Genomic DNA, 22,871 nt, shown 5'->3' on the forward strand with positions numbered 1-22,871 from the left:
GTCGGCTAGTGTGGCTGGCTGATCTACCCTGCGAGCCGGTCGGGCAAATCATCAAGCCCCGTCAGTAGGGCTGATCGGGGTGTCGAGGTGTCGAGGTATCGAGATGGAGGGGCAACACCCTCCTAGCGGATCATCGTGCACCGGTCCTCATTTGGCATAAATGAGCAATTCCGACTGCGCCTTTCTCAGTCTGGCATAAATCAACGACTCCAATTGCACCTCGTCTGCAGGCTCGCCTTGACTAAACAACATAATCACAAACAAGTTGCCATCCGATCGCTGAATTCAAGTTCTGACATACCCTCCGGTCTTCTCGAACATATTCAGAATGGGAGATCCAGCCTCCGTCACGGACCTCAATGACGTCAAGCTCCAGGCGGTCTTTGCCAGCATTCCGGAAGCCTTCAAACTGCATGGTATTTGGCAGCCTGATGACGAGGCTTCCGACGACGACTCCTTTGATGACGAGTGCATGTTTTCCGGAACAGACTCCGATGATTATGATGAGGAGGATGAGAATGGAAGTGACGGCAACAATGGACAGAGTGATGGCGAGGGTGGCGATGAAGCTGACAAACCTAAGCGTGAGGCGAACGAAGATGACAACATGGAAGAAGTGAACAAACTTGACGTCTCCGAGGCTGGTGATAACGAAGACGGCAACATGGAAGAAGGGGACGGAGTTGACGTCTCTGAGCCTGAGGAGAACGAGGATGGCAACAATGAAGAAGGGGATGGAATTAGAATGACTGAGGCTGATGAGAATGAAGACGGCAACGATGAAGCGGACGAAATTGATATCCCCGAGGCCGAGCAGAACGAAAATGGCGAAAACGCGCAAGGTGATGCCACAGACAACCAAGACCAAGACAATCTCTCAATCCCCCTATTCACGGTGGGGTTCAACCATAGCTTGCTGCGTGAAACCGAACTGAACGACCAAGACCCCGATAACTGTCCGAATGGCATTGTGCGCCCTGATATGTGGGCGGCTCGCCCGAGACTACACCTCGAGGGACAGGGAATGGGGTTCCTCTCGCAACTGGCTCAGTTGTGTGTCCGTTCTAGACTGGCACATTGCAGGACGCCCAAATGCATGGAAACAAGAGACGCTATGGCCAAGTGGGCCCCATGTTGCAACTGGGTCAACTTTCGAGAATGGGCTCTGGTAGCCATGTCATGCCAGGCCGCGATGGATGATCATCAAACCCGATCACGAGCCCATACGCATTTGGCGAGATCCGCTACGGGCTGCTTCAGCATTCTCAAAAGGTTCCGGGATAAGAACCGATACATCCTGCCGTTCTTGGACGGCGAAGATGGAGACCAATCTTGCACCATTGAGCTATCGGAGGTGTTCAACCTCATATATTGGATGGCCGGGATTCAATCTCAACTGGGCACTGGTTCCGCCGATTTTTCCAGGTGGGACCATGATTTCCTTCCCATTCGATACACCGTTCGAACGGTACAAGCAGCGGCTAAAGAGCTTGGTGACATGGATCTCTGCAAGAACCGTGTGTGGAACCTTGTCAACGTTAGCGATCGAAAACACGGGGATCTTCCGGATATTGTCACCGCAATTGCCCGTCACGGAGAGTCTCTCTCCCACGCAGGCCATCAGAAATGCACGCCAAGTAAGTGCCAGGGGGCTCAGATGGATAGCACCAAGGTCGGCCAGCTGCACAAGTGCACCGAGCCGGTCAATTGCGCCCAAACCCTGTTCCCCGTAGAGCTACTCCTGACCAACCTGGAGCTGGGGAAAAGAACCGCATGGCTGTGTGAGACGCGCCGTTTGTGTTCCAGTAGCGACTCTTACATTGCCCTGTCGCATGTTTGGTCGGATGGAACCGGGGTGGGTGTGCAGGACGCCGGGTCTGTCAACTCTTGCCTCTTCAACTTCTTCGCCGACATTGCAGCTCAGCTGGGGTGCAAGGGCATTTGGTGGGATACCCTATCGATTCCATATGAGCCCAAGGCCCGGAGCAAGGCCTTGAGCGTCATGCACGGCAACTATGCCAACGCAAGCCACACTGTCGTGCACGACCGGTTCCTGCTGAACTTTCCGTGGAGCGAGGATGGAGGACCGTGCCTGGCGTTGGTTCTTTCCACTTGGTTCACACGAGGATGGACCGCACTTGAGTTGGCCATGTCAAAAAGCGTCAAAGTTTTGTTCAAGGACCCGGGGAGTGGGAAGCCCGTTATCAAGGATCTGGATGAACATATTCTGGCGCGCAGTCCGCGTGCGGCCTCCCGAGCACACTGGTTGGCAACCTCCATGATCGAACGACTTCGAAGGCCGATTGATAACATTGGGGATCTGGTCACCATTCTCGCGCCTCGCAGCACCTCGTGGGTGCGCGACCGCACCATCATTGCCAGTCTACTGGCTGGGGTTCCTGACCCTGACCTCTCCAAAGGTGAGAGTGAGATGACCCGAGACATCCTGCGATATCTGGGCAAGATTCCTTATGCCAGTCTTCTTCATGGCAAGTCCACGATGTATGATAACGGTGGCTATTCTTGGAGTCCCGCAACCCTCGACGATTTGCCGGTGGAGGCCCACGGCGATTGCCGGTCCACCGATGACACCATCCAGACAACCATGCTGGAGATTGATGACGCGGGTGCCGTTTGGGGGCTGTGGTCTTTTCGTGAGGTGGTCGAATCGGACATTGTGGAAGGGAATATTGAGCCTTATGGAGATGACCTTGCGGCAACGCTGCGAGTCCAGATGGCCTTGGAAGAGTGGGATAAGCACATCCTCCTTCTCCCATCGCTGTCAGGCAGCAGTGCCAAAGCTCTCCTGGTCGTCCCATTGGCCATATTGAAAGATGGCCCCACGATCAAGTGCCGGTACGTTGGCTCCGTTCTTGTGAAACACAATGAGGATACGCGCGGCCTTTGGACCGTTCAAAACATCCAGTTGGGTGGTCAAGATAAGCAAAGCCAATCTTTGCGAGCTGGGGAGGTTTGGAACTACCTGTCCTCGATAGATGAGAACACCGTCTTCCAAAATGACGAGATGGTAGTCAAGGACGCTCCGGAGGAGCCTCCGACTCCTAATGAGACGCCTATGACCCCGGAACCACTTGGCGAGTGGCTCAATGGCAATACTGAAGACCCGTCCGTTTGGCTGGCAAATTCCGGGGTTGCACAAGCCTCGTATGCTGCTGCAGACCTGAGCCCCGAGGCCCTTGTACAGGCCTTGGAAGTGAACAACAGAAGTGCTACCCGAGTGCTGATCAAGAACAACATCTTGATTGACCCAGCTGATGTCAAGTTTCCGTTGGATCAAAACACCACGAATGCCCAAAAGCGCAAGGACGAGAAACTGGCCCGTGGCCTTACCCTCCTGGGAGATGTTTACGCAGAAAGAAGTTTACTGGACAGAGCCATTAAAACCTATACATTCATTCTGAAAGGGCCGTGGGCGCAGAGGATAGCCAACCAGAAGAACCAGAATAACCTCGCATTCCTGGATATCCAACTTGCCTGGGGGCAGGCTGTAATGGCCCTGCAGCACAGCCTGTCGAGCAACGAGGTCGCCAATTACAGTCAGAGCGTCCAGAGCGCCGAGAATATCTTCAAGAATATATTGAAGGCTTGCGAGGAAAATGGCAACTACCGGGCAGTGGAGGTGAAGAAAAAAGGCCGAGAACCAACGCGTGGGCCATCAACATCGAATGCGACGGCGGACAGATCCAGCGAGAAGGTAAATGCGCCCTCTGATGCTTCGAGCCAGGATCGACGGGGGGACGAACGGAAGGCCATCCAATGGCTTCAACTGGAGCTCAATGCCATCTCTGAGATGGTCGCGTTGGCGGCTAGCCGCTACGACTTTGCGACAGCCACTAAACAGTTACGACGAGCTATGGCCCACTTTGGGAAGCCGGTCGAGGTGTTTGAGGCCTTCAAACCACGATGGCCGGAGCGAAGAACCCAGGATACAGCCTCGAAGAAAGAGCGGGACGAAGCCGTTGCGGCGGTCTACCAGCGCGCTTTGAGAAGACTGACCTCCATTCTGAAGAAACATCACCCTCTTCTTCTCGTGATCCGGTTACAGCTAGGAGTGAACTATACTCTTCAGTCCAAATTTAAGCAAGCCGAGACGCAACTCAATCAGGTCTTGTCAGGCCTCACGAGTCATGACCAACCCTCCATCCAAAACTCCAACACGCACGACTCTTTCGCGGCCTTCAAAGACCATCACGTCCTCGTGGCGTTGACACGATACCATCTTGGCAAGGCGTACTTAGAGCAGGATCGGTTCGACCACGCCCGGGATCATTTCACCGAGGCTTTAAATGTGACCCCGTTCGGGAGGCCGGAATGTAACGAGTTGCACTATACCATTGCTCTTGCTTTATGCCGAAGCCACATCGAGCGAGACGATAAAGATATTGGCGAAGCCGTCAACCTCGCCCTCTCGGTCATCGAAACGTACCAGACGGAGGAGGCCGAATTGGGTCTCGATTGGCGCCTCGTCGTGGAGGCACACTGGAGCATCGCTCGGGCTCTCCATGCGGCTGGCGGCTCAGAAAACACGAACAATGCCATCAGCATTTGCGAGTATACTCTGAAGTTGGCTCAGGAGCAGCAATTCTTCGATGAACAAGGCGACCTGGATGAAACGGATCTGTTATCATTATATGCGTCCCTCCACGAGGATGCCAAGCTGTATGAGAAAGCCGAGGACCTGAGACAGACGGTCTCAGGGATTGTTTCGCGCCTGGAAGGATGCTCCAGCCTTCCACACCTCAAGTCCCAATTTACCCTCGCCAAGACCCGGCAGATGGCTGGCGATGCCCTGAAGGCGACCGGCAATCGAGATGAGGCGGAGAACAAATTTGCTCAGTCCATTGAAGGCTTTGAGGCGGCACTAAAGGGATTCCAAGAGGTGCTAGGAGGCTATGCGACCCGGACGTTGCGGACGTGTCAGGCCCTGGGCGGGCTCCATCTTGCTCTGGGAAAGATGGAGAAGGCCCGAGAGTACTATGCCCGAGCATACCAAGGATATCAGAAGCGATACGGAACGGCCAAACGCGTGACGGCAATGGCAGCGTATGATCTTGGGACGGCCTACTACCAGAGCTGCAAATTTACCGATGCGAAAACCATGTTTCTGACGGCATACAAAGGATACATGGAGGACTTCAAGAGAAAGAAAAAGTTTCACAAGGCGATCACAACGGCAACGATTGATCTAGCTGAGACCTGTGCAGCTCTGGGAGGCCCCGACTACGAGGGGCAGGCCGAAAGGTACTACAACCAAGCGTTAGAAGACCTTCAAAAGTACGGCGCCGAGAAGGCTGGACAGGATATTCTTCGGGTGGAACTCAAGAAGGGCAACTTATACCGACAGCAGAAGCGGTTCGAGGACGCAACGTTGTTAATTGAGAAGGCTTACAACCATTTCTGTCCACGAGACTCGGGGCAAGAGGATGCAGTCGACCCGGTTGACAACACCCCAGGACCTTCAGATTCGGTGGTACGGTGGGAAGCCATGTTGCGATTGGCAGAGCTGCTATTGGATTGCCAGCAGGCGGATTTCAAATGCCACGAAGACGACCAAAACCCCGAAGACCTGGTTCAGGTGGCGAAAGCTGGCTTGGAAGAGACTGTCGGCGGCAGCCATCTGTTTACACTTCAAGCCGCTGTTCTTCTAGGTGAGATTTGCTTGCAGGATGATTGTCCTGGGGGCTGTCCAGGGGAGACAGAACTTGAACAGGCTGTGAAACTATGTAGAGACGTTCTCCCACCTGGAAGTCCGATGACAATCAAGGCCATGGATTGTCTGATCACCCACTGGACCAAAAACACGCACCAAACTGGGGAGGCGGACGCGATGACCAAGGTCAAGTGGCAGGCCCTCAAGGACGGATACGGCATTGATACGGCCGTGGCCATTATGAAAATGACCGATCCCAAACGCGAGAACCTCATGTGGAACCTCGAGGCTCCTGAAGACGACGATGATTTCGTCGAAGAAGATATCCTCGAGGGAGGCATTGGTGAGAACAACGAAGGCGATATAGACTCCTCGTCCGACGACGGCGACCTCGACTCATTGTCGAGCGACGAGGAGCTGGATTTCTGGGGCCAAGAGGAAGAAGAACAACCCCGGGGATTCGGGCAACCGTACATCATGCCCCAACAATATTCGACCATGGTAGATGGCGCAGAGGCGGTGATGGTGCAGCCCGATGGGAGCCAATTCCAGTACCAACCGCAGACTCAGTACTATGTGGCCCAGCCTCAGTTCATCCCGGATCCTCCGCCCATGCAGGATAGCATTGCATCGATTCTTCAGACTACGGCGGAAATCCCCTTTCATCTTCTCCAAGGGTTCATCACCGGGGTTACTGCGCCTCTTCAGTGAGTATATATTTGGATGGTACCATGAGGCTGATGGTGTTGGTGTAGTTAGATTGTTAGACTTACCTTGTTGGGAAAAGGAAGCATCGCAGGCATTTGTCAGCACCTTGCTACACATGAATCATATACATGTAGTGTCGTTGAGTATCAGTGGCCTTTTTTTTTATTCTTCAAAAGGCTGTTCCACAACCAGGGGATGTTATATATCCCTCTTTCCATTGCCCGCTGGACTCTCGGCAGTCGGGCTAACCCGAACCCCGTGGGGAAGCCGGGCCAGGCAGCGAGGCCGCATTCAGGCAGCGCCCGGGTTATCCGGTTCACTTCCCGACTTGTGACTCCCCTCCCTCAGTCCCTTGCCTCTCCCTCTCCCCTCTCCCCTTTTCCCCTCTCATCTCACGCCACCCTTGTTTGGATCTTCCATCCATCCATCCAGTCACACGCATTCAGTCCCCCGCTAAGCAATGCCACGCCCACCCCTCTGTTAGTCAATGCGGGGTTTCTTCACCGGTTCTACCCCCGGGAACCGTGAGCGGCAGTGGACGAACAAAGTGGATTCCCGTCAATTGCTCGGACGGATGATCTACCGAATACCTTGGCTTCTTCCTCATCGGTCGCTAATGCTCCGACAGCTCAAACAATGCAATGGATCTGCCGAGGTTCAGCCGTATATAACTATGATGGCCTGCATGCACAACAAACGAGCACCCAGATACATCCACCAAGATGCGATCGTCCTGGCTCCTGCTGCCAGTCTTGCTGGCCATTGTTACTCTGGCCGTGCCCTATGAGCAGTATATCCTTGCTCCGAGCTCTCGCGACTTGATTCCCGTCTCGGTGCGACAAGTGAACGGCTCTGTCACCAATGCTGCCGCTCTGACTAGCTCCAGCGGAAACGCCACCTTCAACGGCATATCCTCGGTTACCTATGACTTTGGCGTGAATGTCGCTGGCATCGTGTCCGTGGATGTCGCCTCTGCATCTTCCCAATCCGCCTTCATCGGGGTAGCATTCACAGAGTCTAGCCTGTGGATAAGCAACGAGGCTTGTGATGCTACCCAGGATGCTGGTCTTGACACGCCACTTTGGTTCCCGGTGGGGCAGGGTGCTGGGGTTTATACCGTGGACAAAAAATACAATCGTGGCGCATTTCGCTACCTGACAGTCATCAGCAACACCACGGCCACTGTTTCTCTGAACAGCATTCACATCAACTATACTGCCGCTCCGACCCAGGATCTTCGGGCATACAAGGGATACTTTCATAGCAATGATGAACTCATCAACCGCATCTGGTATGCAGGTGCTTATACCCTGCAGCTCTGCAGTATTGATCCCACTGCGGGAGACGCCTTGGTGTGGTTGGGTGTTATCGACTCGTCCGACAACATTACACTTCCCCAGACGGACACTTGGTGGTCGAACTATACCGTTACCAACGGCAGCAGCACTTTGGTTGATGGGGCCAAGCGGGATCGTCTTGTCTGGCCTGGTGATATGTCCATTGCTTTGGAAAGCGTGGCTGTCAGCACCGCCGACCTGTACAGTGTTCGCACGGCGTTGGAGTCGTTGTATGCGCTGCAGAAAGCTAACGGTCGCCTTCCCTATGCTGGAAAGCCCTTTACCGATATTGTCAGTTTTACCTACCACCTCCACAGTCTGATCGGCGCGGCATCCTACTATGAGTACACCGGAGACAGTGCGTGGCTGTCCCGATACTGGGGACAGTACAAGAAGGGTGTCCAGTGGGCGTTGGGCAGTGTGGATGACACTGGCTTGGCCAACATCACAGCCAGTGCTGACTGGCTGAGGTTTGGCATGGGTGCGCATGTAAGTTTATCCAGATATCACCACGCGGTGTAAACTAACAAGAGCAGAACATCGAAGCCAACGCGATTCTCTACTACGTTCTGAATGATGCCATCACTCTGGCCCAAACCCTGAATGACTACTCCAGCATCAGAAACTGGAGTACAACCGCCGCAGGAATCAAGACTGCTGCCAACGCACTTCTCTGGGATGAGTCGAGTGGCCTGTATACCGACAACGAGACCACCACTTTGCATCCCCAAGATGGCAACTCCTGGGCCGTCAAGGCCAACCTCACCCTTTCGGCCAACCAAAGCGCTGTCATCTCATCCGCACTCGCCGCCCGCTGGGGTCCTTACGGGGCACCCGCCCCTGAGGCCGGCACGACAGTATCCCCTTTTATCGGTGGGTTTGAGCTACAGGCTCATTACTTAGCCGGTCAACCAGACCGAGCGCTGGATCTTCTGCGGTTGCAATGGGGATTTATGCTCGATGACCCGCGCATGACCAATTCCAGTTTCATCGAGGGCTACTCAACCGATGGGTCATTGGTATACGCACCGTACCGGAATACACCCCGGGTGTCGCACGCGCACGGATGGTCGACGGGGCCGACGTCCGCCTTGACGATCTATACGGCTGGTTTGCACCTCACGGGGCCGGCGGGGGTGACTTGGTTGTTCAAACCGCAGCCGGGCAATTTGACCCAGGTAGAGGCGGGCTTCGAGACTAGGTTGGGGCTTTTTGAGTCAGTCATCAGAAGATCCTCAACTGGTGAATATCAGGATCTAACATTTACTGCGCCTAATGGAACCTCGGGGTCGGTGGAGCTCAGTGGTGTCGCTGGACAGCTTGTGTCAGATCAGGGGGTGAGTGTGCAGTTAGTCGGGGGAAAGGCTAGCGGATTGCAGGGAGGGACATGGAAGTTGAAAAGCTTGTGAGAATGTTGTTACTGTATAGTGTGTGACCCGATGGAATAAAATCTTTGTTCTGTACCGTCGACGTCACGGTGACTATTCTTGCGTTTTCTTTTCTTTCTTTTTTTTTCCCGGCCAAAAGATATCATTACTTCTCAAAATCCGCTTCCAATCAACTACCATTCAACATGCATCTACTGTCATTTTCGCTATTTGCCTCGGCTCTCGCAGCCCTAGTTCCCTCACCCGGCGACACTGCTATTATTCCAGGATGGCATCTTCGGTCGTCTCTCCGAACTACAGAAAGTCTCAGCAGGCTTTCACAGCCCAACGCTGACACCTCATCATGGCACCGGGTCAGCTCGCGAGGGACGGTCATGGCTGGCTTGATCCAGAATGGCGTCTACAACGAAACAGACCTCTTCTACGGCGATCACCTCGCCTCCGTCGATTTATCGAGCTTCCAATTCCCCTGGATCTACCGGGAGGAAGTGAGCCTGCAGCCCCCGCCCCGTGGCGACCATATTTTCCTCGTCACACACGGTGTTACGTCACGGGCAGATATTTTCTTCAACGGCGCACAGATCGCCTCGAGCTCATTCCAACAAGGGTGTTACGGCGGCCACCAGTACGACATTACCCCTCATATCCGATCCGGTTCGAATGCCATTCTCATCCAGGCATATCCAACGGACTACCTGGCGGACTTTGGTCAGGGCTTTGCGGATTGGAATCCATACCCACCGGACAACGGCACTGGCGTCTGGAGGAACGTGGAGGTCAAGCATACCGGACCGGTTTCGTTGTCTCCCCTTCGTGTGCTGTCTACTTATAATGGCTCCGATACAGAGAAGGTTGCTGTAGACGTGAAGACTGACGTTACTAATCACGAGAATGGCTTGGTGACTGGGGTCCTCCAGGGGGTTATCCAATCCGAAGATGGATCTCAGACCTTCCCATTCTCCTGTCCTATCCGACTGCAAAAGGGGGAGAGTACTACCATTGCAATCTCCGTTTCTGTCAAGAACCCTCGTATTTGGTGGCCCGCTGCATGGGGCCAGCAGCCTCTCTATGTCGTCCAAGCCAACGTCACGATCAATGATCAACTCGCTGATCGGGCACGCACTACCTTGGGAATTCGTTCAGTGGCAGCCTCGCTGAGTCGCGACAGTGACATTTCCTTCACAGTCAATGGGTCTCCATTTCAAGTTCTAGGCGCTGGCTATGCCCCCGACATCTTTCTCCGCTTCGATGCCGATCGTGTCCGCACCATCCTCCAGTACGTGCTGGACATGGGTCTCAACACAATCCGTCTAGAGGGAAAGATGGAGCATCCCGAGCTATACGATCTAGCCGATCGAATGGGAGTAATGATAATGGCAGGATGGGAGTGCTGCGACAAATGGGAAGGCTGGGAGGTATGTTCTCTCCCTCTGACTACCAGCAACCATCTCACATCACAGTACAACGACGACGCCAACGGCCTCAAATGGAACGACACCGACTATCACACCGCCGAGTCCTCCATGCTCCACGAAGCCCAACATCTCCAACCCCATCCCTCCCTCCTCGCCTTCCTCATCGGCTCCGACTACTGGCCCAACGACCGCGCCACCTCCATCTACACCTCCGCCCTGCACCGCATGGACTGGCCCAACCCCATCGTCTCCTCCGCCGCCCAACGCGGATACCCGTCCACTCTTGGCCCCTCGGGCATGAAAATGCTCGGTCCCTATGACTGGGTGCCCCCAAACTACTGGTCCGGTAGCCAACGGGGTGCCGCCTTCGGATTCGGCTCTGAACAGGGCGCCGGGGTCGGCACACCCGAACTCAGCAGTCTGCGACGGTTCCTCTCACCGCAAGACCTCAATACGTTGTGGAACCACCCCAACGCCAACCTCTTCCACATGTCCCGATCCGACTCCCAATTCCACACCCGATCAATCTACAACGCAGCCCTCACAGCCCGATACGGCCCCCCCTCCTCCTTACCCGACTACATCTTCAAAGCCCAACTAATGGACTACGAAGCCACGCGTGCCGAATTCGAATCCTTTTCCATCCGCCAGAGCGCCCCCCGCCCCGCCACAGGCGTCATCTACTGGATGCTCAACAGCGCATGGCCAAACCTCCACTGGCAATTATTCGACTACTACCTCCATCCGGCGGGAGCATACTACGGAACTAAGATCGGGACGCGGATCGAACATGTTGCCTATGATCCTGACACTCACGAGATTCATCTCATTAATCACTCGTTGGATCAGCGCAGAGAACGAGTAGTCGTCATCGACCTGATGGACCACCGGGGGAATCATATCTCGACTGAGGGGGTCCGTGTCAATACAGCTCCGATTACATCGAAGCAGATCGCACGGGTCAAGGATAAAGTTATCCCTGAGATGGGATTCCTGAGGCTCCTTCTACAAGATACCCCTGGAGCAATCCTTAGCCGCAATGTGTATTGGGTCTCGAACCACATGGATAAACTCGACTGGGAGAAGTCAAATTGGTATACTACCCCGGTTACGGAGTATGCGAATTTCACTGCATTGAGTAATCTCCAGGCCGTGGAGCTTGATACAACAGTGAGAGTCCAAGAGAAGAGTAAATCGGGGTTAAAGATCGAGGTTACGTTGGAGAATCGATCGAAAGCACCAGGGTTCTTTATCCGTCTTGTATTGGTGGATGCAGTGACAGGGGACGAGGTGGTCCCGGTGTACTGGGAGGATAATTATCTGACGGTGTTTGCGGAGGAGACGGTAAAGGTTTCTGTGTGGGTGCATGGTGGGGTGAGGGAGTGGAGGGTTGTGATGGAGGGGGGGAATATCCAACACAGGGTGATTGGAGAGGGAAAATAGTGGTGACTATGATAGTGGATATTTTGCTGGTGATTGTGGTGGTGATATTGCTTCAAGTTATACAATAAGAAATAATGAAGGAATTGATGTATGCTTTATCTCTAATGATTACTCTTCTCTCTTCTCCCTCATGGATAAAATATACAATGAATGAAACTTGTTTGAGTCTATGGTAGTACTCTACACAGAGCATAACTCTCAATTACTTTAAAGTACAAAATCCAATGACTGGCATTTGAGGGGGAAATTGATGAGCTGAGTGAAGTGAAGGAGGTCGTTGTGATGATTATCAGGAATGGTGTTGGTGATGGGGTATATAGGAATGGGTGATGATGGATGGTGAATATTGGTGAGATACAAGTGAAGGGGAGTTGATCAGTTAGTGATGTGAGAGTTACGTGATTTCAGCGTGCAGTAGAAAGAGTGTTTAGGTATGAGTTTTCTTTAGGGGCTTACTCGGTAGTGGAAACAAGTTTGAAGACTTCCTTGACTAGTATTCCGTGAATTATTTTCCACAAGTGACAGTAACCACGCTAACCCAAACAAGCAGGCTGTATGTAAAAATAAAGTTTATCTGTGGGTCTTCCATTTAGTCCCATTCCTCCAGTATATACAACAAGTGTTCCTGACCCGGCAATTCTCACAACAATACCTTTACACCAGTCAAACTCAAACTCAAGCCATTAAACATGACACCCAGAATTCATCTCGTTCGGCACGCAGAGGTGTGGATACCCTACCCTCTTCACCCGCTTAATTAACCATCATAGGGATACCATAACCTCGGCTTCACGTACTGGAACATTCCCGACCCGCTACTCACCAACCACGGAAAGCGGCAGTGCTTGGCGCTTCGTCAAAGCTTTGCTGCCATGCCATCGGTGGAGTTGGTGGTTAGTTCGCCTTTGCGTCGTGCTATCTATACCGGGATTGAGGGGTTTTGCAGTGAGTGGGAGGGGCAGGAGCGGAAATTGATTGCTCTGCCGGATTTGCAAGAACTGAGTAGTTTTCCTTGTGATGTTGGGAGCAGTGTGAGTGATTTGAAAGCCGAGATGGAGGGGGAAAGATTGCCGGTTGATTTGAGCTTGGTTGGTGAAGCATGGAGAGACAAGGTGTGACCTATCAAGATATCGTGCTGATATTGTTGGCTAATATAAACTTACAGACGGGAAGGTTTGCACCCACGCGAGAAAGGATCACCGCGCGGTGTGGAGATCTTCGCCATTGGCTGCACGCACGGCCCGAGAAGGAAATCGTGGTGGTCTCACATGGAGGTCTGTTACATTTCTTGACTGAAGACTGGGAAGATGGATGCACATTTGAAGGTAAGTCCACTGCAAGCAGTCTATAAATTTAGTATTCATCTGGACAGGTACCGGCTGGCACAATGCCGAGTTCCGCACATACGAGTTCACCAGGGGAATCCAATTGGAAGAGACGCAGGAATCCCGCCGGCGGCGCGGAAAGTCGGGACCGCCGCTGACTGGCCCGGAGCAGCAGGCGATGCGGGATCGGGTGTTGCAGGGCTGGGCCCAGCAGGGATATCCGATTCCTTCCGAGAAAGACGCCCACAAATTGTAGTTAATGACTAGTCAGCTTACCCACTCGCACAACCTTGCAAATCTGTACATAGCATCACCATCACCTGCTCTCATGTCCACGCGGGCGAGCATCACTGCAGATAAAGACTGCCCTAAATGCCGAACCCGTCGCATCAACTGCGACCGGGCAGTGCCGGCCTGTCGCAAATGCATTTCTCGTGGATTCTCCTGTCCCGGCTACGGCCTCATTCTCAAATGGAACCAAGGCGTAGCCAGTAGAGGCCGACTGGCGGGAAGGCAGCTGCCTGTACTCGATCAGGCGGTGACCATGTCCGAACTGATGCATCATTACCATCAGCACGTATCGGCGAAGCTGGCGTGGGTGGATGGGCCCACGAACCCATGGAGACTGGTCATCATTCCGCTGGCGGGGGCCTCTCCGACCGTCCTCCATGCCGTGCTGGCCCTGGCTTCGGAAGACCTCGCGGCGAGATTTCCGCCCGACCATCCGCGCCGCCAGTGTTTGCAGAGGGTCTCGGAATGCCGGCGGAACCAGGCGTTGACCTGGCTGGCGCAGTTGATCCGTCGTATGAGGGAAGAGGGTTCCTCCAGCGAGGCGCAGTGTGCCTTGGCTGCCACGCTGATCCTCTATAATGTCGAGCTGCTCGGCGCGTCCACCCAGTGGCGAATGCACCTGGAAGCTGCACGCGTCATCCGTCAATGGAAGGAGCAGGCTTTTACACATCGCTCAGAGACGGATGCCTTTTTGGTCTACGAGCAGTACTATGCCAGTGTTTTTGCGGGACTTACAACATTTGATTCATTGACCGACTATGAGACGGGCCTTGAATACGACAACAATGCCATCTTCAGTGACTTTGTCAGTATCATTAGCCAAGTGACGCGCCTCGAGCGACTGAAACACAATCAGCAATATGCCGTTGAGTCTTCATTGCTCGACACCATGATACAGGATCTGGAGGCCGCCAAAGCGCGCATGCTCCAACTGGGTTTCACGCTCCGCTGGCAGACAGACGATGCGCGGACCAGTTTTCAGCACCTGGTGTGGATCTTCTACTATGCTGTCCTAATCTATGTCTATCACGTACTGGCCGATGGCTCTCTAGATACAACCCTTCAGTCCTGGAGAGACTCGATTCTTACCCATTTATCCCTTCTCCCGGACAAGCGTGCATTTGCACAAGACCTGGTGTGGCCGCTGTTCATTGCAGGCACCGAGTGTCGCGGATGTCCACAGAAACAAGACATTGTGGCCCACGAACTCGAACTGGTGATGGAAATTAGCGGCACGTTGGATCGACGCAACGTGTTGTCGTTTCTGCGGCAGTTCTGGTCAGAGAGTAGCGGCACGTGGATTCAACTCATGCGACAGTCGCCAGAGCGGCGAATGCTAATACTGTGATTATGCCGGACAAGATCCCTTCAACACCTCCTCGATGGGTTTCCCTGTGAGCTTGGCTTCTTTTCTTGCCTCGCGAAACCGAACCCGCCATATAATATGGCTAGTATAGATGCCAATCTCGAGTCCCACACTATTCATTAGCCAGGAACAACCACCAGAGGGTATACTCACACTACAAGATACATGACACCTCCGAGAATATCAAACGACCCTTGCGCCACTGTTCCGTCAGCATGGCCCATACGATTTGATCCCATCATACCTAGTGCAAACAGCGAAAACAATCCCCCAAGTGTATCAATACACAAAAAGACCCAATCTAACCATCAGCATGCCGATGCCCATTCCAAACAAGAAAGACATACTAATTCCAATCACCCGACCGTTTCTTTTCCACAATTCAAAATAAATCGGCAACATGCCGGCCGCCAGAAGAACTGTCGCAATGGCCCCGACGAGGATATCAGGCCAGGTGATACCTTTGTTATATGGGATCTACACCGTTAGCTTCCCTCTTCATTCCAAAAAAGAACCAAGATAGGATGGATGGAATAATACTCACCCTCAAAGTCAAAACAAGCAGCACCTCGATCCCACCCATCACAGCCAACAACCCAAGACAAGCTAATGTAGCTTTGCGTGTGCTATAGTCACTATTTCACATCAGTACCCCAAAATACACACATCCTACCACCCCCTGACACCAAAAAAAGGAAATAAAAAGAGATGGAGAGGGGGAAAAAGATAACCCACTACTCATAATGCAAAATCTGCGCCCATATCACCGCCGAAAAAGTCCCAAAGATCTGCGGTTGGATTTGCATGGGGAGATTCACATCCTATCCCCATCCCGATCCCATGCCACCATTAACATACAGCCCAAACCAACGAACCAGAAAGAAGATGTATATACCTGAAGGATTAAATAAACACCCATAGGCACAGCGCCTACAACTACCAATTAGCATACACTCCCCTATCCGTTTTACCATATATGTAGATTAGATTAAGGTAAGGGATGGGGGACATACAAACCGCCCATAAGAACCCCATGGCAGGAGGCAATCCCTCCGTTTTCTTTCTTCTCCAATTATACCATATCTGTGGGATGAGTTGGATGCACCAGAAGACGGTGCCGATGGTGCCGAGGATGGTTGCGTTGGGTGATTGGGACATGGTTATAGGAGAGAGTCGATGGATTGGTAAGGAGAGAAGGGGGTGATGTGGAAGGATTTCTCTTAAAGATTGCGAAGGAAAGAAAAGAAAGCAGAGATAAAAAGAGAGAATTGTACTGGATCAATGGAATGAATTATTCGCTGGAGCTAGGTAGAGTATAGTTACAATAAGATACAGATGTTGGTAAGTATCTATACAGGTTGGGACTTGGAAGGGTGGGGCAAGGTAACCGGAATAGGCAAGTCGGGTGAGAAAAGCGTCTGGAACATTATTCTCCGAGTGTGGAGTATGGAACCGGTCGGAATTATGTGTTGAATTCCGGTTATCATTGGGAGTCTTGGTCTTGATTTTGCATGGTTGCATTAATCCTTGCTTTTTGAATCCTACATCCACTGTGTTTGAGGATAGGCGCTGTATATGATAAAAGGACACCCTCGACCTATTGTAAGCCCCAAGATACCTTGATATAATTAGATCTTATACAGGCCCTCAGGCAGAGTTCATATACGTCCCGTTTAAATGCAATATACAGGACTATCATAGGAACTAAAAGCATTATGACATGGCCCTTAAAGGATGTTTAAATTTATGAAGTGGCCTCAGGCAAATATACTATTTCTCAGGCATGTAAATCCTCGACCGGTGAAGATGCAAGCCTTCTGGAGAAAGGTCTTTATATGCGGATCTAAAAGAATAACGATCTAGCATCATATATCTGCTTCAAGTGAAGCCCCAATATGACTTCACTTGGCTAGTCTGTCACCAGGACTACTATTCACGGACCTTGCTTTGCTTTACTATCACCCGTCTCCTTTCCTCCTTTCCTTCCTACTTTCCACTACAGGTTCTCCAACCTCTCCAACACCTTCCTCAAATCATCTCCCCAGCGGGATATACATCCGCTCTGTCCCTCACGATAACCTAGAAAGCTTATAACAACCATACGTCACTACGTACTCCATATCGTGAAATGGCATCTACTGCCTTCTACCAGAACCAAGACATCCATTACAATCCCATAAAACCATGTCTCTCCCTCCATAAATCTTTAAATCTCTCGAATCCCATTGAAATAAACTCCACCGCAAAATGAAATTCACCTATTACCCAGACATACACACCCTTCTCATCAAACTCTCTATCTGCGAGCACGAGATGACTAGTCATACCAGTATCAGCACCGAACTCATCAAAAACATGGGAATTCATCTCAATGAATATATTCTCCTCGGGGTAATAGTATACACCAGCCCCACTGCATCCAAGAAGCAAGCAGATGCATCTTGGATTAATCCCACCTTGCGACCTAAACACCAGTTGTGGTTCTCGAAGCGGGCCCGTGTCGAGGCATCGATGCCCGCGTGGTGGATATCCAACTCAAGGGGACAAGTCCTCATTGTTCTGGTGATTCAAGTAAGCAGGGCTACTAAGAGGGTCCGGTCGTTCTGGAGAATTGAATATATCCCGAGACAAGTTCGAACTCAGGAAATGGTGACAGTCTATCTAGTACCTGACCTGGTATCAACCACCACGGTGGATCACGGAGTCAGTTCCCCGATTGTTGATGGTCGACTGATCCTGGAGTTTGAGCGCGTTGTTGGCCGAGTTTCTGGCGCGGGATGTTGAATTTACCCCTGCGATTTTGGTTGATGAAACTGAGTATGTTTTTAAGGGATAATATCCGCTAGTGATGATCATGTGGAGATTGCTAAGACGGAAGATGGGAAAGTAGGACTACTCCAGATTGAATTATCCATTGAGATAAAGTGGAGTAAAGCATAGGATGAGAAAGGTACATGAGAAATTGATTACATCCCTTGATGATAAAACATAAACGAGGAAAATTATCTCTCTGGCGTTCTATATGATGTATTCATTCAAGGATTGCTTGCCCTCGGAGCATTTCAGCCAGTCAGCATACTTCTTTTCTACAATACGCAGCTTAACGGTTGATTTGGAGGATTGCCTAGCTCTATATATACTCTAAGCATTTCACGACTTACCAAGTCGATTGAAAGCCGTAGCGAGGTGCTAGTTAGTCCTTGTATGTCAACATATACTTTCCCGTCGCAGCTTGATGTTCATATCTAGTCTATGCTAGAGTCGGTGCTTTTCCTCGAGAGGCACTACAGCCACATCAGCTAGGCTACTATCACATTACTGTCCAGAGTAAATGGGAAAAATATGTCTAATATTGTATCTAGCGAGGATGTGCACATATATCCAATACTATTCCCCGCGCAACTCCAACACTACCTTCTTCGCATCCCCCAAAATCCTCTGACACGCTTCAACATCCCGCTTGATCTGCTCCGCATTAGCTGGATGCTGCCCCGCTTCAGAAACTTCCCCCTCGACCGTGACCGCAGCGCCCAAATCCCGGGTAATGTTAGCAATCTCATTATACAGCTTCTGATCCAGCTGATTGAACGTCTCGTCAATGGTTGTGTTGAAATCAGCCGCAATATTCCTAGCGAAGTTGATGAATATATCTGGGGACTTGAGATTGCGGTGCATGGTTTGTTTGCGACGCGAGTCACTTCCCGTTCCTGTACAATCATTCTATTGGCATGAACTTGTGATTGATAGGACGAAGGGAGAGCGTACCATATTCTTGCATGCAACGGTTGTAGACTGGACGCATGATTCCAGCGATATAGGAGCTCGCGTGTCCACCGATTGTGTCGTCCATTATTTTTCTTCACCGAGTTAGTTCGTCGTTCGTTGTAGTGGCAAGGATCAGGGTATATACTTAGCGACGTTGATTATACTCTCCTTGGAATCATGCACGGCATCCACTATACATGTCTGTCGCATTCGGAGGTTCAGAAGCAAGTTTTGCAAGGCCTCTGGTGCCAAGTCACATTGCTCTGACAAGCTTAGTCGATGACATCCCAGTTTTGGCTGTTCTAATAACTTACCGGGTATAGAACCACGCACACCTTGAAATACATCGGTCAGTTCGTCTTCAAGGTTCTGGCTATGCTCTTCTAGCCAGTCCAACATGCTCCGCCAAGCCAGAGATAGCTGATCAATTCCTGGCCCGAGAATCTCTTTATTCCAGCAGCGATAGGGCTGCTTTGCTGTTTGATGTGTTCCGTAGTTGCGGCAGAATGCTGCGTATGTCATGTGGTGCCACTGCAGATACTTTTAGACATGCTTATTGTACTGTCGGTGCCACTTACGGTTGCCCATTCCAAACTCGCCTCGACTGCTTGATTTCCCCAGTCGTGTTGAGATCTGCCTTTACCAGGGTTATTTACTTCCTATGACTGGAATTCAGATTAACCCACGAATATGTTGTGTAATTGCGTCGGAGAATTGCTTTTTGACGCTCCTCTGTAACGAGTGTACCTGAGAGCCATCGAGAATTGTACTCTAAATGAATCAGCATCGTTGTCTCTATACTGAATACAACAGCAGACATAGATCAAAGGCAATAGAATTCTTCATATACTCAGACAATATCGTACCCTTTTGAGAGTGCCTTCAGCTTTGGCCAAAACATCCCGCAAGACCTCTGCTCGGGCCACAGTCATGGTGCTAGACCCGGCTAATCCCCATTGCGAGATAGACCCTAACAGCGCGGGTAATTCATTCTGGAGATAAGCCACGGTGGCTCGGAATTGCGCATCTGCCGGGACTGATTGGCAATATTGCCTAAGTTCCCGAACACCACTGAGTGACAGATAATCATGGACCTGTGGATCGTTTTCTCGGTAATCAGAGTAGAGTTTATTGCTCACGCAGAATATCCGAGCTCGGTCTCCCCAGGCATCCAACAGAGACTTGGTTACGGATGTATTTCGCCGAGTGACGAGAAAACTCTTCAACCTGGGCTGTATTAGACCATCTATTCAATTAGGATAAGGTGGGGTTCTTACTGGAGCTCCAAGGCGTCTTTTTGATCTCTGTGGCAAATGAGATAAAGTCTAACACGTGCTGGAGTCACCTACCTGAGGTCGATTTCCTCTGCAGCGAGACTCTGCATCTTGCCTCCACGCGATTGTCGTCTGCGCGACCGTGTCTGCGCAATCATGCGCTCGAGTCCCCGGATCTTGTTGTCCATATCCTTGATACGTGCGGCATCTGCTGCCGGAGCAGTACGTGCAGTCTCTTGGGAATTCACATCCTGCAATGGTCACTACTTGTGCATCTGGAAAGTATAGACACTTACTTCGGAGCGAGTGCACACAATCCGAATAGGTTGGTCTCGTGCACATCGGCGGATAATATCTCCTATGGACTGATCGGTTGTACAACGCATAATAGTACTCACAATAAACACCTCGTCGCAGCTGTGACGAAGGTACCTTTCTGTCGCTCGCACTCGGGCATAGTTTAAGTCACGAAACCCTAAGCAGTGTTGTTAGCTGGTCTAATGGCACTGGTGTAATCCGGTAGATACCTGGTAGGTCGGCCAAGACTAGGCCTGTACGTAGAACTGGCGATCGCAGATAGACCCTAGATGATATAAGCCACTGAACTTACTAGTCCATCACTTCGCCTGTACCTGATCAATTTCACAAAGGGCCAAAACGCTGGCTTATCATCTTCCGGATTGGCCATGAGCCTATCAAGATGCTCCATGCATTGATCTGCATGATGAGCCACAATCGTATGCTGTAGGTTATCACGTCCTCCTGGTCGATGGTCTAAGCCCGCCATGGCCCACTGCAGCAAGGTGGTCATAATTGAGTCCACTGCATTGTCTCCTTCTTTGAGAAGGAATTCGAGGTCAAAGTCCCTCTGATGGGGAAAGAGGGATTTCAAGGTGTCCCAGGCTCTTTGAGCTGCGACCTTGATGGCCTCCTGTTCTTCCGACGTTCTGACTTCACGAAACGCTTCCGTGTAGTATTTCCGAACGCTGGATAACAGCTCCTCAAGGAGCTCCCGAATTTCGTCGTAGTCCATGAAGCTCGCAACAACGGTATAATTCTCTGGAAATGTATCGTTTACACTCCGGAATTCAGTAACGACGGTGGTGCAGGCGGCGCCGTCTCCGCTCTATTAGGGCGACCAGGATTTAGTATCTAGTTAGTCTATCACGATGATTGAATCGAACTCACCGACCGGGCCAAGCCCTCTTGATCTAGAAGCGAGTTGATCAAACTACTCTTCCCTGCCTGAGTCAGCATCATATACGGCGCAGCAGCACATTCAGCATCTTACCCACACCCGAATCACCGATGAATCCTACCGTCCGTGTGGCCGGGTACGCGAATTTACTCGCCTCAAGGGTTTGGGCATACAATTTAGACAAGGCACTATCAGGGACCTGGACCAGGACATTCCTACTCATGACTTGTGTAAGACTCGTCAGCTCGCCTCTGACCTGTCGTAGCACATTCTGAAGGCGAATGTCATAGATGGGCGCCGGGGGAAGTGCCTCTTGACGAATATTGAAGGTGGCCTCGTCGTCTTCTGGTACATCAATAGAGCTCCTGTTGGAGTCGGAAACATCACCCCCTCCATCTTCCAGATTCAGGTTCTTGAACTGATAGTGGACAGTTCCCAAAGGAGAGGACGGGGTATGTGGCCGTTGTTGGCTCGGCCGCATGGAAGCGGGACCTGCAGGACTGGGCGTGACATTGTGTAGATCCCGGTAAGTTGTACGACCGTTCTGCATGATATTTGGTTGATTAATCAGTGGCGCTTGGGTTGGGGAACTAATATTTTCGCTCAAGTGGAGATTTCCAAAGATGAACGTGGTTGGCGTGGTAGAGGATCGGCTGCCTTTGGAACCATCGGCGGACGAGTTCGGGGTCATACAATCGGAGGATGAAGGGTTGCAGGAAAGGGTAAATTCGACTGAAGGAAGAGGATGATCTTTGTCTGCAGAAGATGAGACTGCTTTTGTGCTCCTGGTAGGAGTAGTGCTGGGGTTATCCGCGGCGTCAGTCATGGCAGTGCTCGCCCTGTACGAAATATTTATCACGAAGACAAGTGTCTGGGGTTCCAGCCTTATGTATAAGAGTTGCTGGAAATGCCGGAGAGGTGAAAATAATCAAAGTATGGGAGCTTTGGACGGCGCGAGGGGATCATGTGATGGTGGGGTAATGCTGCATGTTGACTGCGCCGCAAAAGCATTCGGAGGGCGTCTGTTAGCCCAGCGCCAACTGTTTCAATATCTAATCCAGCCTTATCAAGATTCCACTCTAGCCTATCATCTTGCAAGGCTTGTGTGATCTAAATATAACTTGCCGCCTGATCATGCGTTGCTCGAGCCAGCTAATCGTTTCAGCGTGCCTCGGCGGCAATGTCTCCTCGACCACCGAGTCAGCCTCGTGTGCCCTACACCACCTGAGAGCCAGTAGATGTGTGAAACATACCGGACTGTAGCTCAGCCTGATTCTAACAGAGGTTTTAGGCTCTCTAGCCGCCAGGAGTGTGTCAGAAGAACTACCACGTCGCGTTGGGTAGGATAGCAGACGTCGAGAGCAACCACTGCGTTGTATTGCACGTATGACCATCGTTTCGGCAGCTAACCTACTTCGGTCTACCTCAGGGACTGTTTTAGATAAGGTTCAGGTATTAGTTAGCACAGGTCGTATACAGTACCGAACATTCATGTGAGTATTGTACTTCCGCCGTGTAAGATTGTATAGCCTGATTAGATACTGACTTTGCTTACTGGGATGGAAAGGAGTTATCAAGTAACTAAGACGCTACGGTAGCTGTGATTTAGGATCTGGTACTGTTTGGGGGTGGGCAGGGAGTCAAGTCGGCTGGAGAGGGAGCGAGGCCGATTGTTCGTGCGGCTATCGAG

General features: G+C 51.5%; 6 protein-coding genes across 6 annotated transcripts; 4 read left to right on the plus strand and 2 right to left on the minus strand.

Annotated features, from left to right (window-relative positions):
- Nucleotides 1–328: 328 nt before the first annotated feature.
- On the plus strand, nucleotides 329–6,470 carry BO94DRAFT_571631 (uncharacterized protein; the record flags this gene model as incomplete). Its single annotated transcript, XM_025614880.1, has 1 exon — nucleotides 329–6,470. One exon carries the CDS (start codon nucleotides 329–331, stop codon nucleotides 6,380–6,382), a length of 6,054 nt encoding a protein of 2,017 aa, XP_025471747.1. The 3' UTR covers nucleotides 6,383–6,470.
- A 282-nt stretch (nucleotides 6,471–6,752) lies between these two features.
- On the plus strand, nucleotides 6,753–9,274 carry BO94DRAFT_483391 (putative alpha-L-rhamnosidase A). Its single transcript, XM_025608918.1, has 2 exons — nucleotides 6,753–8,205; nucleotides 8,253–9,274. Exons 1-2 carry the CDS (start codon nucleotides 7,102–7,104, stop codon nucleotides 9,123–9,125), a joined length of 1,977 nt encoding a protein of 658 aa, XP_025471748.1. The 5' UTR covers nucleotides 6,753–7,101; the 3' UTR covers nucleotides 9,126–9,274.
- A 15-nt stretch (nucleotides 9,275–9,289) lies between these two features.
- BO94DRAFT_507828 (putative glycosyl hydrolase) lies at nucleotides 9,290–11,962 on the plus strand (the record flags this gene model as incomplete). Its single annotated transcript, XM_025609638.1, has 3 exons — nucleotides 9,290–10,384; nucleotides 10,427–10,519; nucleotides 10,565–11,962. 3 exons carry the CDS (start codon nucleotides 9,290–9,292, stop codon nucleotides 11,960–11,962), a joined length of 2,586 nt encoding a protein of 861 aa, XP_025471749.1.
- A 689-nt stretch (nucleotides 11,963–12,651) lies between these two features.
- BO94DRAFT_542273 (uncharacterized protein) lies at nucleotides 12,652–14,926 on the plus strand (the record flags this gene model as incomplete). The annotated part of the gene is made up of 5 exons (XM_025613084.1): nucleotides 12,652–12,687; nucleotides 12,733–13,074; nucleotides 13,128–13,287; nucleotides 13,335–13,477; nucleotides 13,544–14,926. 5 exons carry the CDS (start codon nucleotides 12,652–12,654, stop codon nucleotides 14,924–14,926), a joined length of 2,064 nt encoding a protein of 687 aa, XP_025471750.1.
- BO94DRAFT_456563 (PQ-loop repeat-containing protein) lies at nucleotides 14,927–16,102 on the minus strand (the record flags this gene model as incomplete). The annotated part of the gene is made up of 8 exons (XM_025607706.1): nucleotides 14,927–15,056; nucleotides 15,098–15,146; nucleotides 15,189–15,245; nucleotides 15,292–15,421; nucleotides 15,489–15,579; nucleotides 15,680–15,765; nucleotides 15,840–15,874; nucleotides 15,958–16,102. 8 exons carry the CDS (start codon nucleotides 16,100–16,102, stop codon nucleotides 14,927–14,929), a joined length of 723 nt encoding a protein of 240 aa, XP_025471751.1.
- A 2,229-nt stretch (nucleotides 16,103–18,331) lies between these two features.
- On the minus strand, nucleotides 18,332–22,007 carry BO94DRAFT_456160 (uncharacterized protein; the record flags this gene model as incomplete). Its single annotated transcript, XM_025607688.1, has 14 exons — nucleotides 18,332–18,651; nucleotides 18,710–18,801; nucleotides 18,855–18,972; nucleotides 19,024–19,240; nucleotides 19,288–19,346; nucleotides 19,396–19,480; nucleotides 19,576–19,936; nucleotides 19,987–20,013; nucleotides 20,059–20,234; nucleotides 20,350–20,431; nucleotides 20,453–20,566; nucleotides 20,616–21,109; nucleotides 21,172–21,228; nucleotides 21,279–22,007. The coding sequence occupies 14 exons, from the start codon at nucleotides 22,005–22,007 to the stop codon at nucleotides 18,332–18,334; spliced, it is 2,931 nt and encodes a 976-aa protein (XP_025471752.1).
- Nucleotides 22,008–22,871: the final 864 nt, after the last annotated feature.

The sequence above is a fragment of the Aspergillus sclerotioniger genome (assembly GCF_003184525.1).
Source record: "Aspergillus sclerotioniger CBS 115572 chromosome Unknown BO94scaffold_3, whole genome shotgun sequence".
NCBI lineage: Eukaryota > Fungi > Ascomycota > Eurotiomycetes > Eurotiales > Aspergillaceae > Aspergillus > Aspergillus sclerotioniger.

Excerpts from the sequence above, each read along its gene's own strand:
- BO94DRAFT_483391 (XM_025608918.1), top strand. The coding sequence starts at position 7,102 with ATGCGATCGTCCTGGCTCCTGCTGCCAGTCTTGCTGGCCATTGTTACT. Across the intron at positions 8,206-8,252 it reads GGTTTGGCATGGGTGCGCAT|AACATCGAAGCCAACGCGAT; the intron begins GTAAGTTTATCC and ends TAACAAGAGCAG.